General features: G+C 34.2%; 1 protein-coding gene across 6 annotated transcripts in view; it reads right to left on the bottom strand.

The window, feature by feature from the left end:
* LOC119635880 (Down syndrome cell adhesion molecule-like protein Dscam2) overlaps window positions 1-17895 on the bottom strand; it is a 150868-nt gene that overhangs the window by 81818 nt on the left and 51155 nt on the right. For 4 of the 6 annotated variants that reach the window (XM_038030898.1, XM_038030901.1, XM_038030899.1 and 1 more), the window contains exons 3-5: window positions 15855-16028; window positions 12716-12865; window positions 5460-5583 (exon numbers count right to left, since the gene is read on the bottom strand). In XM_038030898.1, the coding sequence (XP_037886826.1) occupies window positions 5460-5583; window positions 12716-12865; window positions 15855-16028 (448 nt within the window). Of the gene's footprint in view, window positions 1-1722; window positions 1875-2562; window positions 2687-5459; window positions 5584-12715; window positions 12866-15854; window positions 16029-17895 lie in introns of those variants that run through there. The other 2 variants (XM_038030903.1, XM_038030902.1) reach the window with 2 other exon arrangements.

Genomic DNA, 17895 nt, shown 5'->3' with positions numbered 1-17895 from the left:
CCCATAAATCGGTTTACGAAAAGCTTAAGATGGGCACAATCAACTTAAAACAAGGGCGTGGAGATAATTTCGAATTTAACTAGCAAAAACACCAACCATTCCCTTTAACAGTGCTCAGAAATAAAATATAGTTAGATTCGAACGTCTACCCCGTGCATATTAAAATACCGTAAAATATTTTTGTGGACACCTCATGAATGTATATAAAAATACCTTTGAAGAAAGCTAAATAAATTTAAATGCTGCTTGAAGGAACAATTTTTAACAATTTTTTGAAATTTGCTATATTAGAAAAAAATAGAAAATGTCACGTATTTTTACCAACATCACGTGAATCTATACGAAAATACCCCGGAGTGAGTTAAAGAAATTAGAAATTTTCTTGGACTGTGGACTACCTATGCACCGCCTACGTATGGGCTATACATGCAATCGATTGCGAAGCCGTAATGGCATTCCAATTAAAAAACGAAAGTAACTGCATATTATTAAGTCACTGGGCGCTGTCATCTTTTCATTTTTAATTGGTATGTATTTGTATACATTAGATTAGTATTTTTGAATAAATTTTTTTGTCTTTAAAATTTTAGAATGAATCTTTTAAAATTAATTATTTTGGGGTGCAGGTGTTTGTATGTAAGTCAATTTTCTTTGCATTTTATTTTGTTCTCGGTTTACAGTCGTTTTTCTTATAAAACAACTGTGAAAAACTAATACTAAAGCAGAGCGCGTAAGCTGTTTAACTTTCGTCTGATTTGACAGCTATGAGAGAGGGTATCTTGCATCCATTGTGCATACGTAATGCAAAAAAAGCTAAAACTCGGAAATGAAACTTCGGTCTCGCGATAGATTATAAGTATCCAGGTTTATTGAGAATAGAACGCTACACATCAGTTGGAATTTCTTAAATAGATTACAGAGCAACCACAAGCGGATGTTGATTTTTTGAACAAAGTCATTTTCAGCGATGAGACACGTTTTCATCTTGATGGAGTGCATTTGCAGTTCAGCAGCAACATTTGGGGTTCAGAAAACCCTTAAATCATTGTTGAGAAACGAATTTGTCTATGTTTAGTGCCGCTTTTGGGTCTAAGACATGAATGGTCTTTTAACCATGCAATAATAAGCAGTAGTGCTCGCTGTGGCAACACGGTAATGAAATTTTTGATGCCTAAATGCCAAAATTTGGACGAAATGTGCTTTCAACCTATGCACTGCGGCCCCAATTACCGCATGAATCATTCAAAATTTTTTTTTTTTTTTGCTAAAGAACAGGAATGACTGACTGATTATCAAATTGCACAGCGTAACAAAGCGAAACATTTACATGTGTACATAACGTAGCACAGCCAGCAGAGCACAATGTCGCGACCATTTTCCTACATCTTTAATTTTTTCCATCTTATATGCATCACCGAAAATTTGGATAAAATAGTCTCATTAGTCATTCGCCGTCATCGGCAAACCCCAAGAAATGCGTCTAAAGCACCTCATGATATATATTAAAGTGTCCAAACAGCGAGGGTTTCTGAGCTTATTTTACTTTTTCTTTTTATCCGGTTATGCTTTAGCGTTAGGATTTTCAAAATCATAAAATTTAAACTAAACCCTGAAACGTTACATCTACGAAGAGGCGTCTTGCGGTTGTGTCTGAAACGTGGACACAATGCCACAAAATCGGAAAAATATGTTTAAAAAATGTTGGAATTTTTAATTTTTTACCTATAAGCCGGCATTGGATATGATTGTGCTGGACACAATAAATTAAAATCGCGACCTTGCGGTTTGTCTATCCAATTAATACGATCCTTTACATCGACTTTAGGTGCTACACTACCCATAGGTTCTGTAAATTATAAATAGTAAAAAAAAAAAATTTGTTTTTTTTTTTTATTTATTTATTTATTTTTTCTTGAATCAGAAACTACCTGAATGATTTTTAATTTAATTCGTACCTATAAATTGGCACTGGATAGGCCTGAGCCGGACATATTAATGACAAACTCCGTTGAGTTGAACCTCTGGCATAATTAATTTCGTCTTTTATATCCACTTTAGGTCCCACCGATCCCATCGGTTCTGAATTAAAGATTAGATAATTACATAAAAATATTGTTTCAAATATATTAGTCCAGAAGCTGGTATAGGGTACCTTCATCATAGGCAACAGAATACACGACCTCGTGCTATATAAATTTACAATGTACTTCATGATCGAACTTCAAAGTCAATTTTAATTTCACCGTTTTTTCTAAACCTTTTTGAAATGAACACATACATACCTATCTTCAGATGCAGGTCAAGTTTGTATTTCATGGGTAGTTTTTTTCCAGAAAATATTTTTCATACAGGCTGATAGAGTCTTTAACATTTCGAAGTACTACAACATGTTATTCTTTCCAAAAACTGATACTGGGATCGGCTTGGGAAAAGCCTTCAAAGCCATTTAGCTTACTAACAAGGTTTCTTACATTATATAATATTTGAGATTTCAGAAGCAAATTGTTAAGAAGGGATTCTACGTTTTATCCGTATTTTTGTCTTTGAATATTTTCGAGTTACCTGACAAATGGAACTGGGTATGCTTGGCCTGGACATTGCATAGCATATTCTGTATGGATCTGAACCTGCATGGTACGAACCTTTTCCAATAAATTCATTTTAGGTGGTACACTACCCATAGGCTCTAAAAATTAAGCAAAAAAAAAAATTTTTTAAACGACGTAATACTTGCAAAGGGCTTGAATATCAGGGTAGAATAAATCTGATAACAATATTGCGCAATTTCAATTCTAAGTATAAGTTTTTCAATTCCTTTTAGCAGTTGTTGAACTTAGTTAGAAAAAAGGCATTTTAAGAATTTATTGGATAGCATTCAGCCGGGCATTTCAAGTTTAACGCTCGATTGATAAAGCTTCGAGCATAAACAAATTCATCATCTTTGCTAACTTTAGATGGAACACGACTCCAAAGGGCTCTATAACTTAAAAAGTCTTATAAGAATAAACCAAATGAGTAAGTCAAATTCGGTCTGGACCGAATCTTTTATGCCCACCACCGTCATCCTAAAAAACGCAAAAGAAGTAAAAGAACAAAATTCTTATACTATATAATAGGGAGTGGGCGCAGTTGATTTTCTCCATTTTCAAAATTAAAGCTTTTGCGGTGTATGTGGGCATATAGGAGTGTCCTTTGAAAAGTTTAGTTCAATTTCAAATTCATTTGCAAATTGGTGGCGATATCTTCATTTTCGCCAACGGGATAATATTTGCCATATATACACAGTTGCGCAGACATATAGACGGACATGTTTAGTTGCATTCCGAATTTGAAACTAACCTTGAATTTTTGAAGTTTGCTTCTGCGCCTTATCGAGGTGTTGAAAAAAAAAAATTAACTTTTGATACCGTACAATGTCGGGTAGCCGTGTTCAATTTTTTCCATTTTTGTAGAGGTACTAGCACTTCGCCCATAGAGCAAATTTTCAAATTTTTGTAGATTTATCTGCTGTAGTTTTTAAGTAATGAGCCAAAAGACAATTTTTGATTCTTTTTGAAAAGCAGAGGTGTTCTCAGTTGTTCTAGTACCGTAGGCGTGTCCTTCAACCGACTTGGCCTATTTTCAATACCAGCTCGCATGAAAGAAGTTGCAATATTTTTGGCAAATTTGAAGTGGACAGCTTCGTTTTTGCGGCCAAGGGGATGTTTACAGCAGACATTGCACAGACGGACAGACATACAGACGGACAGACGAATATGCTTAAATCGATTTAGAATTTGATGCTGATGAAAAGTATATACACTTTGTGGGATCTCTGATGCTTCCTTCTAGGCGTTGCAAACGTTTTGTCAAAACGAATATACTCCTCATGCTTCGGTGATGGGTATAAAAATACTAATATTAAGAAGGAATTTGCTTAAATGCTGCTTTAGCTGATTAAAACAGAAACAGTATATATTTACCTATGAACTGGTGTAGGATACGATTGTGACGGACACAACAAAGCGAAATCTGAAAGCGCAGAAATTTCTCGCGTCTGCAATTTATCTTGAACATTAATTTTCGGTTTAACGCTGCTTACAGGTTCTAAAAAAATTTGTGAACATTATTTTCGATAAGCAAAAGAACTATTTCAGCGCTGGTTTCAATACTTAAGTAATTAAATTAATTAAATATCGGCATTGCATGCAGCTGATTGAGTTAAACATAGATGTGCGTACAGTCCTCTTAGCCTACAAAAGTATTTCGACTCATCACCAGATATTAATTCTAAAGACCTATAGAAATTAAAGACATCAAGAGGTGAAATGCAAAAAAAAAATAACGAAATTTCCCCTTACATCTATTACCAAAAGTTTAATAGTTTTCAAGGTTTTTATCATTTTCTGATCTGGCCTATGACTGGTTGGTTATTGAATAATACAATTGCCTTTAAAAGACAAGGAGAATTTCCCTTTTCAAATGATGCATATTTCAAATGTGAATATATGCTTTTCGGTTACGTTAGCGCAGCTATCATCTGAAAGAAGTTTCTCGTTGTTTGCATGTTAAACACCCTATGGCGGATTTTTAAATTAATAATTTTTTTTTGTCTGCTTTAAATGAAATGTACACATGTAAGAGTGGCTTGATTAGTTTGCAACTTTTTGAAACCTTACACAAAATTCAAATTTTGGCACCATATTAGCCAACAGCTCCCCGCAACTAAAGTTATAGAAAATGTACAAAGTGATTGCTCTTGAAAACTAATTTTTCCCCCTTAACACATCAGTCATTAAGTCTACTGCCTGATATAAAGTACTGGTTAATTAAAACTGGCCGTTGTTCCAGGCAACATGAAAAAAGTGCACAAAAAGTCATTTCATGACAATCACTTATGTGACAATGGGAGACTATTATACATCTGAATAAAAAAAATCGCCAGCTGAGTGAATAGCAGCCGGTCAAAGTGGTCCAATGCGACCAATAACTGTAAAGTCAGTTGGCAAGGTTATGGGCATCCATATCTTGGGATGCGTAAGGTGTTCTATTCATCAACTTCTTAAAAACGAACAAAATATCAATTGCAAATAGTACAAGGATTTGTTGGATCGATTGAGTGTAGAAATTAAGAAAACGCACATGCAAAAGAAGGATATGCTGCTCCGAATTGCTTCCCGACCCATCGTATTTTCCAGATCTAGGCGCCAGCGACTACCAGTTTTGTACAGAACAAAAATTTGCCGCAACATAAAAAAGTGATAACCGAAGCTGAGGCCTACTATAAGAGCAAAGACAAGCTGTCTTACAAAAAAAATCATCGAAAAGTGAGAGAAGCTTTGAAATGGATATATCTATGGATATATAAATGGATATATCTATCTTATAGGAGTAAGTTGATGAATCAAGTCCAAATCCTAAACAAAAAACTTCTTTTTCTTAGTCAGACCGGAGACTTATTGAATAATGTGATAAATTACCTGTACATAGGTTTAGGATAAGCTTGAGCTGGGCATAGCAAACTTAAGCCTTTGTTCATTAAAGTTTTGATATGTTTGAAATCTTCTCCTACAGTAACTTTAGGGCTAACAGTGCCCATGGGCTCTAAGCGTGAAAACGAATATAAGGGAACTTTTTTAGTAAATTAACGATGCCTTGAAGAGAAATTTGCCTGCTTGTTGGATGATAGAGCGCGTAAATAAGGGAATCTGGTTAGGTTGAAAAAAAAAAAAGTGACAAATAAAGCGATAATAATTACAACAACAAAATAGAAATGAAAAAGTAAATCATATTTATCGTACGCTGTCTTCAGTCGCGTGTCGTCATATGAAAAAATGTGAAAAATTCTAAATGTTGTGCTAGTTGGTGCCAGTCTTTACGAAGATTTACTTACGTCAGTCCGGCTCGGTATTGGTAATTAATCGAGAACAATAAAATATTAAAATTGTTCATTTTTTCCCAATATCTTTTACTCCTTGTGTTACGGAACCGAGAATGGATGACTCAAATTTCAAACAAGAGCGAGGGAATTATTACGTTTTTGTAAGCAAAACGAGCAGGACTTGTCATTGTAAATCAATCAAGCAATAGATCCATTGTTTTACGGCCTGTCAGGCCATAGAAAATTGATCAATATCGTTTGGTAACACAATGCACTGTAACTGTACCCAAATGTTACCTTATGTGATGAGCAAAAGAAGGCCTAATCGTTTAAAATAATTTTTTTTTAATTTTGATCCCCTTTATGCGAACATATATAAAATTTCCAAGTTTTTATTAGTCGAATGTCTTTGCAACAACAGTTGTACGCGCTGGCAGTTTAACAATTACACGATATCTAAACAAGTAAGAAAGTTAAATTCGATCGGGACCGAATCTTCTATACTCATCACCGTTGTCCTAAAAAACACAAAAGAAGGAGAAGAACAAAGTTTTCACGCCCTGTAATATGTAGCGGGCACAGTTAATTTCTTTTACTTTCAAAATAAAAATTTTTGTCGTCTAAGCTTGTGGGCTTTGTAGGCGTGTCCTTTGAAAAGTTTAAATCAATTCCAAATTCTTTTGCAAATTTTTACGCGATACCCTCATTTTCGTTAACAGGAGACTGTGTACCTCAAATCCTACAAAGTTGGGCATACAGACAGATGGACAGACAAAAAGACCGGCATATTTAAATGCATCCCAAATTTCAAACTAGCCAAAAATTTATATATTTTGTGTAGTTTTCGAAGCTTGTTACTACGCTTTATGAAGGTATTAAAAAAACAACAAAAATTTTGATACACCACAATACTGGTTGACCGCGGTCAATTTTCTTTATTTTTGGAAAGGTACTACAGCATCGCCCATAGAATATGCCTTCATATTTTCGAATTTTTTTTCTGCTATACTTTATGAGCAACAAACCAATTTTTCATTCCGTTTGCGTGGCCTCCGTCCGATTTGGCCTATTTTCAATACCAACCTGCATGCAAGAAATTCCAATATTCTTACCATATTTGAAATGGATCGCTTCATCTTTGCGGCGAGGAGAATGTTTACAATAGACACTGCGCAGACGGACAGACAGAATCGCTTTAGAATCTGCTGCTAATGAAGGCCATATATGCCTCGTGGGGTTTCTGATGCTTCCTTCTGAACGTTTCAAACGTTTTTATACCCTCATCCTTCGGTGATGGGTATAAAAAACATGTCTTGATAAAAGACCTAGCCTAGGGGACGAAATTAACTCTGCCTTGTGTGTAATTTCTTTCATACATAAGGCGTTTAAGGCATATAAGGTATTTAAGGATATTTTAGTAATTACCTAAATAATGGGACAGGATAAGCTTGAAATGGACACAAAAGAGTTACACTTCCTGCTAGCTTAATCTTAACAGTGCGGGAATCATCCCCTGTGGTTAAGTGAGGAGGCACGCTAGCGATAGGTTCTTGAAAAAGATTTAATTTTAATTAAAAGTCCGTTTAAATTTTTTTTTAAATTTTTTTTTTTTTTTTTTTTTTTTTTGTGAGGAATTTTAAGTCTTGTCGCTTAGTGGGGAGAAATTACCTAAAATACGGCACTGGATAGGCTTGAGCTGGACATAATAATGTGGCTTTTTGTGTAAGCATAAATTTAGGAGTCTTTATATTATCATCACCTCCTGTAATCTTGGGGCTAACAGTACCCAAAGGTTCTAAAAATTAATTTTAGGAAAGGATCATTTCAAAATTAATTCCGCCTTCAAACGAAAACTTTTGAATGTTGTTTGAATTTCATACCTAAATATCGGTACCGGATAAGCTTGGGCTGGACATAACAACTTTGTTGCTTGATTTAATGGAGCCCTTAAAATTTTTATATTTTCCTCATTAGCATTGATCTTAGGACTAACACTACCCACAGGCTCTGGGGGAAAAATTTTTATGCAATTAATAAGAAATTTCTTAGAAAAACGAAAATCACCTGAATGTTGGTTTAATAAGGTATTACCTAAAAAAAGGCACCGGATATGCTTGGGCTGGGCACAATAAGGTGGCACTGCTTTGTTGACCTATTTTAACAATACGTGACTCGTCACCACTGGTTAATTTAGGAGCCACGCTGCCAACGGGTTCTGAATTTATCGAATAAAAAAATGCTTTTTTTGTTTAAGTTTTATCTAAAATAACATAAAGTTGGGATAGGTTATATTGCTTGGTTCTATTTTGCGGTTTTGCAGACAAGAAAGGATCAGGCGGTTTTAAAACGCAGTTTCCCGAAGGTGTTTTCCACGAAAATCTTACCTAAAAAATGGCACTGGATAGGCTTGAGCTAAGCATAAGAGCGTTAGAGTAGTCTTAGTAGGTTTTATATTAACTTTTATATCATTGCCGTTGGATAAGCGAGGACCTACGCTGCCCAAAGGTTCTGTATTCAAAAAAAAAAAAGTTAAATTTTTGTTTTTTTTTTAATTTTTTAAATTATATTTCAAATTTGAAAACTGTTTCGTTTTGAGATAGGAACACTTTTTTGCTAACACAAACCTAAACATTGGAGCTGGAAAAGCTTGAGCTGGACACAACAAAGTCAAACTGGTCGCAGACACGGCTACAAATGTGCTACTGATTTGCTGCGATGGAAATTTAGGCGAAACTCTCCCGACTGGTTCTGTAAGTTCGTTTTGAATGTCTTATTATTATTTAAGCATTATTTTTATAGATTCCGAAAAAATTCCGAAAAAATTTTGAATAAAAAAAAAAAAAGCAAGGATCTAGAAAAAACAGACTTACCTTGAAATTATTATGAAGACATACATATATTATTCAGGATTATAAGGGCTTTTAAAAATTTTCTATAAAATTTGCTACAAGGCGCACCATTTACTCAAGCTCAAGTCAAGCATTTTCTTTATTAATTTTTAAATTAAATTTTATTTTCAATTTTTTAATAAGAGAAATTTATTTTTTTTTTTTTTTTTTAAATTTTAAGCAAAATTAACAATCGTTTTAATTTGAAAATGCGCACATATTTACGGTACTCTATCCCAACATTCAGGCAGTTTTCAATTCTAAATGTTAAGGAGCAACAATTTTTTGATGTAATCAAAAAAAAAAAAAAAAACGCGTTTCAAAATGGAGGTAGGGAGTTCGAAAGTCTCAAGTAATTTGTTTTCACTAATTACTAAAAGGAAATCTTTAATCACTTTGAAGCAAAGAAAGAGATTTTAAGCTAAAAATCTTTTTGATTGCATTTCCATAAAGCTCTTGAGCGTACTATCAAAATATTGTTGTTGTTAAAATATTGCATATAACTTATAGACTAAAATAATATATTAAAAAAAAAATATTCTCGAAAATTCTCTTAAAAAGATTTTAGAAAATATTTTTTTTTTTTAAATAATTTCTCGGCTTAGTAGCCCTACTCATACATATGGTATATCGATTTTTTCGATTTTTCAGTTAATTCATGCAACTCACATTATGATTAGGTCATCCCATAAGCAAGGCGGTTTTTTCTTATTGCTATTATAAACATAGGTCAGAAAATCTTTTATTACTTTGTACCTGATGTAGTGCAGAAGCTTACGATGTATAGACGCAACAACGATGCGGCTCAAAATACGTTTTATCAAAGGACGAAAAAATATTTATTAGTCAGTATTAGGTGTTTGCAAAAATTTTGATCAGCGAATTCTACAGGCGAAAATGATAAAGACATAGGAAATAGAGATTGTGTTTGTTGGTTAAACGTGGGTACACTACTTTGCCGGTTTAACCGCACGGTGCCCAATGGCACACGGATTAATTTAGTCTAACCGGCTCCCTGCAGAAAGTTAGACAATCCCTATAAGCTAGAGGCCTAAACTACACTGGAGAACCTAGATATGTTTATTGAGTGTAGCTCAATAAACCCACTCTGGAAAGTGTTGAGGTCTATTATCACCTCTAATTATTCGCTTTTGGAATGATAGAAACCACAACTACCACGATACCGCCCGAAGGGACGTTTCCAGCGATCAGGACACACATTGGTTAACTGCTGGACATACAAGCTTCTCCCGCGGTCTCCGCATGTATATAAGTATGCCCCCAGTAACTGGTGTGGTTATTATTTGCTTCTTAGCAATAGTTTATGTGAAAAGAGTTCTTGCTCCAATGTATCCCTAAGCTATCTTTCAGAAAACTTGTCGACAAGTTATAGATGGTCTTAAACTCTTCTTCGCCGGCCAAGGCCGTTTCCAGGGATCACCACGAGGATCTATACCGAAGCGCTCAGTAGAAGCGATGATTTTGACCTTCCTCTACATATAATAACAATTTTTCATTTAATATTATTGATTTATTCAGCGTACGCCGAGACTAATCATTGAGCGCTCAAAATTCTTCTTTTTTCAAATTCATTGCTTTTGTTGTTTAGCTGTCGAAGCCCGGCATCTTCATACAGAGGCTTATGGTGATGCTGCTCCATCATAACGCAATTGTCGGCTTTGGGTTCAACGGTTTAGCCACTTCTTGCAAGAGCTGTCTAGGATAGATTGTTGCAGCTCGAATGGGAAGTTCTGCCAAACCCAGCGTGCTCATCATGGCGTCTCCTGATTACCGATTGTTCAGATCGGGGCAGCATGGCTTAGCTGGCACGCGGGTCCACTAAGTTGAGGAAATGGGAAAGTGAACCAGTGGGTGGATCGCTACCCAACCAATATAAGTTCTTTCGACTGAAAACGTGAACAAAATTTTTGCAAACACCGAATATTTCTATATAACTTCACTGTTAGTATTAAGTTTTTGACTTTACTCTTAGCGGAAGGTTCTTCGCTTGAAGAAGTTCTGTTTATCAAAGAATGAAAATTTTTATTATTAAGATATGTTTGAAACAGAACATATTCGATAAAAGGAATTTCCTTTTATCTTAATTTTTGGAAGAAAAATATAAAATACCGCCTTGCCCTGATATTAGACTTTTGTTTTTTTTCGTTTTTTTTTTTTTTCAAATATAGTGAACAGGCATTCCTTATTTGCGTCAGCAAAGTTCCCGCCAATTTTGGTTTCAAACCATTTTTATTTGAATTTTTTTATTTTCGCTCTTGAATTTTTATTTTAATATCAATAATGAGCGACTTGTTAAAGTGCAATAACAGTCAAAGAAGAAATGTTTTCGAAAATCTTGAGTGCTTTTGTTTATGAAAGAAAAAAACCATATGTATGCGAAATTACAAATATGAAGGGACAACGACCGCGTCTTAAATGATTTCTTTGGGCTATTTATGTCATTTGAATAATGTGTGTGTGTGTTTTTAACACGCTACGCTATGTCTGATAGCAAAACTGAGTCTATATATTTCTAGAACTTGGGCAAATGTATAGAACATGCAATTGGCTGAGCTAACCAAGTTACTGCAAGCGGTTAACAAGGGAGAAATTATTTCGCTTTCAGCAAAATCTCTGACAACTTTTATCTCTCTCTCTCTCTCTCTCTCTCTCTCTCTCTCCAGATGTCTACGTCTACCTGCTATATCTTGCATGACTAAACTTGCGTGAAGTTTGTGTCATCTTATATGACTTTAATTAACGGAAAATAATCCCAATGAGTAGTTGTACGATCAAGTCAAGGAAATGTCAAATTGTAGGAAAAGTTTAGATTGCTTTGCAATGGATGAGTTACAAGAGTTGCCTTTGGTTAATTGGTAACTATCAGAATCAGAATCTAGATCAGCTCAAAAATTATGAATCATTAACCAGGCCGATCTTTCCGCCCCAAAAATTTAGAAAGCCATAGTTTGATAAAAATTTCTTTAATTAATTTCTAGGGATCGAGTGATAAACCTGGCTTACATCACCTAATGCAAACATTGTCCATTCATATTTTTTTTACTAAGATAATTTCAAGATATGAAAGCAAACCATATTTTAAAATCAGTTCTGGTATTCGAATCCTTTACAAAAATTTTATGGAGGCGGAAAGAAAAAGGCGTGAATAATAATCATGTACCGAAAAAGAAAAGTGACTATTTTAGCTAGTATGGGAAAATCTTAAACACCCAATCATCAATGCCTAGTACCGTAAACGATTGGGTTATTTTCTATCAAAAATTAGTATTTTGGCAAATAAGTCTTTGGACTAAATTTCAATTTCTCATTTATCGTTAATATATTCAAACCTTCCAGCTAATGTTAATTTCTTCCTCATTGCGGCATAGATCAATGACTTTTTGTTCAAGGAAAACTATTAGAAAACGACTCCCGTTTAAGAGTTTTGCCTCAATTGCTAAAGGTTAGCCGGATATACGGAAACATTTAATTTTCAAATTAATTTTTTTTTGATCTTTCTACCCTCTTTGTACACTTTATTTTTGTTACAGTCTACGCCATTGGTGACAAAGGTATATTAAGCTTGCTTGTGTGTAGGGAACATCCAGAACAACTTGACATAGAGTTTTCGCCAAGGATCGTTGGAAATTAGTATTTTGACTTACTAAACGCATATGGAATGTTGTTGAATCTCTGCTGACGTAAGCCTTTATTCGGCAATAGAATGTCAACACGTGTTCTAACTATAACCTATTTGTCGGGAAGTGAACTATATACGTTAACAAAGTCTAGATAGCTTTTGATATTTTATGATAAAGATAGGTAAGGTAAGGTAATGAAAACAATGCCGACCTTTCTTATTGTTGCATTGATTTTTATTCGTTAAAATATGATTTGCTCTCCATTTACTTGACTAACTTAAATTTTTTTATAAGAAAATAATTTGGAAAAAATTTCTTCAACTTACCTGTAATAACTAGACGACCTTTGGTAGCACTTAAGCGAGTTTCACCAGTTAAACGGTGCTTGGTACGGCATTGATAACTTTTGTAACCATCTTCAGGACCTACTTCACGTATGTGTAGTTCACCAGAAGGTAGGACTAAATATTTGCCATCTTTTTTTTTTTTTTAAGAGAGGGATATAAAGAAAAATGGATGTTAAACACTGAACGAGAAGTTTTTGATAATGAAAAAATCTACAAAATACAATTAATGCTTAAATGATAATGAAAAACACTGTAATTATTTTATTAAGTTTTGTTTAATTTATGACAAGCAATTATTTACGATTTTGTATAAATTGTTTTGGAAATTGTTTACAAACAATTTTTAGTTTGCTTTGTTTTTCTGTACAATCTACAGTGTTTTTGCAAAAGATGTTAGTAACATCTGACGTAAGGGAAAGCATGCCTTATAAAATAGATTAATTTTCTTTGCAATAAAAATACAACAAAAATTCTGTACAAATTTCGATTAAAAATATTTCTTAAAGTTTAAATATTTATTTTTATTCAAAACAATTGTTTTATATAAATTTTCTCTGTTTTTTTTTTTTTTGTATTTTGTTGTATTCTTTTAATTTAAATTTAGTTTTAAAGGAATTTTTTATTTTATTCCATTTATGCCTTAAAAATTCCCTTTAAAACTGTTTTTAAATAAGTTTACGCATGCATTAAAAAAAATGCCAAATTTATTTACTTGAAAGATTATTAAACGTTGATATTATTTATTACTCACTAAAACTTTCCGAATACAGTTCCATTGTATTTGAGAATTTTTTGCAAAGTTTTTTCACTTCTTTAACAACTATTTAGCCGAAGTAGTATTGGTGATAACTCTAAGCTTAAAGTTGGTAACAAGTTTAACAAGCACAATTTGGATTTCAGAAAAGTACCGCCACAATCGGCATATTCATTGTTTGTGACGCTTGCATATGTCAAGTTTTTCTCCAGGCTTCTAAAGATGTATAAGACGAGCAGTTGTCTGTCAACAACTTGTTTTCCTTTCTTTACACACGAACGCGTTCATGGGCACAACTTTTGCGAACAACTTATTCACCTAAATTGATAAAATCCTTTTGCCAAAACGGAGATTAACTAACTTGACTTAAGTACTTTTCTGCCAGCAAGGGATGCCTTTCATTAAGCATAAACTTGGCATCGCCAAAGCAAAAAACAAACAAATTAAAATAAAAAACCTATCTATTTATTATTCGGAGAATGAACTTATTTCGCGGCAATGACCGACCACTAACGTGTAACTAACGCTATATGGATTAAACTATGGCACTTCGGCTCATCGATCTTTTAAGGACATTTGAACTTCTAAGGACTGACCAGTTTTACTTTTTTAAAAACTTCGAACATTTCGGTGAAAAAAATTTTTGCAGCTGCCGCTTACCAAGAGTTTGGTGATCCCAGGAGAGGCAAATTTTATATTACCGGAAGAATGCTTTTTGTTCTCAAGTACAAGCTTTACTTTGATATGAACCAGTGTTAGTAGCCAAACAACTTTGCCCACGAGCAAATGGAGGATTTCACCTCGTTGCAAGTCTGAAGTATTTTGTAAGATGTATTTAGGTATTCTCAGTTTTTCATGGAAATGCATCGTCGACATGTCATAGGGAAATTCTAACAAATTAACTTCCGCTGGCGATTGCAAGTTACACCTCACTTTTGCGTCTAGGCACTCATAGGTGGTTTACGTTCTTTCTCGAACTTAAGTTGTTATAAGCAGTCCAGGTTCTGCTCTAAATCTTGCAATCTACCGTCAATTTTAAATGGAATTGCGATAGACATGATTTCATTCGGGCCATGTCTAATTTTAAAAGTGATTTATGATCATCAATAAGGTTATGTTTGCGAAAAAGCAGGTTGCTTTCCTTGGAGAGTTTGTGAGAGAGTTGGGGGTCGTCTGCGTGCAGACTCTTTCACCTTGTACAGGTGGAGCAGTAGGATGGATTTCCTGGAGTTATCTGAAGGCAAGTTTGAATATAATGAACATAACGACACGCTTTACGCCAATAATTATAAAGTATTACAAAATAAAACTATGGAATCCATCGGAGTCGCTCACTCAATGTCACATGTATCTCGCTTAGGCAAATAGGGGTGACTGCATCGGTTATATCTGTCGATTGTCGGTGTTTCCCGGAATGTGAGAAACTTTGATAGAAGCTGGTATAATCAGTCAAAGGTTTGGCCTATGCGTGAGGCCTGGTCGCTTGGCTTGGGGCATTAAAGAAGTAGAGAGGAAAATTTGGATCATACCCAAACCTTTATATCTGGAACGTCAGTCTTGAAATAGACCCTCTCTAATTGGCTTGCAAGACTGACGGGTACCCAATTCAACCAGGGTAATTGTCGATAGTTCCAGGAGGTCCGCCCGATTGAAGTTTCACGTCTGACGAGGACATTAAACGTCGATACAACCTGGTCACACTGGTGGCAGACGGATATACGAGGGAGTCTAAATTTCATGCTGATCACGTAAACATGTATTTTATGGGATTGAAATATTTCTCTGTGTTACAAACAGAACTTGCTTATAGTCTGTGCATATAACACTAATAAGCTGATTGGGATCTACATTATACCAAATATTGACATAACTCTAAAAAAACATATTTCGAATCGATATCTAACCTGTTTCGCAAAACATGCTTGGACTTGTTTTCCCAAATTTTTGACTTGTAATATGTCATATTCCAATTCAGTTTTTAGAGTAATTTTTGTTTTATGTGAAAAAAAACTAATTTAATTATAGTTAGGAGATTTAATATATGAAAAAAAAAGAAAAATTTGGCATTTTTTTTTTACTACTTTACATATGTACATATCATTAACTACGAATGAAGGGGGATTTTCAAGGATTAAGGTAAGCCTGGTATGGCTTATGGAATTTCTTAGGATCATGGAATTACATAAGGATAAGGATTAATAACAAATAATGAAATATAAAGAAATAAACGGAAACTTGATAACAGAATTTTTCGAAAATGAAAGAAAATGAAAAACCTAAGCGAACCTAAGGCGAGAGTTAACCACAAGGACACAAGGCAGGAAATAAGAAAGACCTTTAATCTTTTTGCACAACAAACATTACCAGTTCGTATTTCGTTCTGAGACATAGGGTATATTTCGCGTTCTTCGTCTTCAACCCAGCTAGCAACAGCAATGAAATCGCCCACAAAACTAGGTATATGACATTTCAGAATAGCACTATTACCCTTCAAAACAGCTTCATCCATAACATTCACCGTATAGGCTTGAGGGACAACTGGAAATGTGTATAAAGAAACCAGAAACAAACATAAAAGTCAAGGAGTTACGAGAAGGAGCGTAGGTAAACAAATCCCCCTTTTTTAATAAAAAAAAAAATAAAAAAAATAAAAAAAAAAAATTAATTGGATAAGCAAAACTTGCAACTTTTCAATACCCGTTTCATTTTTGGTATAGAATCCACCTTCAGTGTCTAACCAATCGATAATCTCTAAATGATCGGCCACAAAAGAAGGCGTTTGACATTTGAAAATGGCCGCATTACCCTTAATGACATATTCATCATAAACTTGTGATTCGAAAAATTGTTGAACAACTGAAAAGTGATTTTAAAAACATACTTGATAGTCTTTAAACATAAGGATGCAGTTATGAAGTAAACAAGGAGAAGGCAGACAAGGATATTAGATAAGAGATTCCATAAAAATTCCATTTTTATAGTGTTAAGTTATGATTACCCAATGAATCATTTTCCTGAGGTTTTAAAATTTCCGCACCCTCTTCATCAACCCAAGATTCTACGCTAATAAAATCGGCTACAAAAGATGGGACAGAGCATTTTAATGTAGCCGCATTACCTCTTAGAACAAACTCGTCTATCACGCGAGTTTGATAGAACTGATGAACCACTAAACGCACATTAAAAATACAATAATTAAAAGTATAGAATAAAATAAATAAGGTTTTTTTTTTTTTTTTTTTTTTGGGGACATGAGAGGACACTAAACCTAACCAGTTAACTGAAAGCAAGTTTAATACCGATTTCCTCTTCATTATTGGGATAATAATTGCGACCTTCAGAGTCCAGCCAAAGATCAACGTAAACAAAATCGGCTACATATGATGGTATTTCACATTTCATTACTGCCGAGTTACCACGTATAACGTATTCATTATCCGCCTCGGACTCGTAAGTCTGTATAACAACTAAAATGTAATTAAAAAAAAAAAAAAAAAAAAAAAGAAAAGAAGAAATTTTTCATAAAACGAATTTATAGGGATTTGAAAAGGTTTCGGGATTATAATGATTGCTTTAAAATTGATTTTCGAAAGAAGAATACCATCGGAGCGCTGTGTGTTATTACGCCACAATTCTACACCCTCTTCATCAACCCAAGCCTCTATGTAAACAAAATCTGCGACAAACGAAGGAATTTTACATTTCAACACGGCTGCGTTACCCTTGATAACATATTCGTTTTCTGCTTCAGTTATGTAAAACTGGGACACCACTACATGTCGCGCATACGAGATTGTTAAGAAAATGAAAATGCAGCAAATAAAAACCAAAAAGAGAATTACAAAGAAAAATGAAAAAAGGGATTGTTATGGATTTTGAAAAAAAAAAAAAATCTTTTTTTTTTGTTTTATTTATATACACAATGCAAAACTAATAACAAAGCCAACCGTATTTGTCGGAGATCGTTAAAACCTGACCGTCTTCATCAATCCAGGATTCTACGCGTACGAAATCGGCCACAAACGAAGGTATAGAACATTTTAAAACCGCTGCATTGCCCTTGATAACGTATTCAGTCATAATTTCAGCCTCGTAGAATTGATTCACCACTAAAACAAAGAAGGAGCGACGTGGACTAAGTGCTTTTTGGTTATGCAATTTCTCAACTTAGCGTAAAATAAAATTTAAAATTATATTCAAAATAAAAAACAAATTTTATTTGGAATACAGCAAATAAGAAGAAGAGCGAAATATGCTTCTTAGGATCAAGATGGGAGGGATTGCTTAATTCAAGTAACTATTGTAATTTTATTTGATCGTCGTCCAAACGAATATCGCACCATAATTATTTGAGTGTCTTAGCTCGGTACCCTCTTCATCTATCCAAGACTCAACACGCACAAAA

This window comes from Glossina fuscipes, unplaced genomic scaffold (genome assembly GCF_014805625.2).
Source record: "Glossina fuscipes isolate IAEA_lab_2018 unplaced genomic scaffold, Yale_Gfus_2 27, whole genome shotgun sequence".
Taxonomy (NCBI): domain Eukaryota; kingdom Metazoa; phylum Arthropoda; class Insecta; order Diptera; family Glossinidae; genus Glossina; species Glossina fuscipes.
This window is presented reverse-complemented; position numbering and strand designations above follow the sequence as displayed.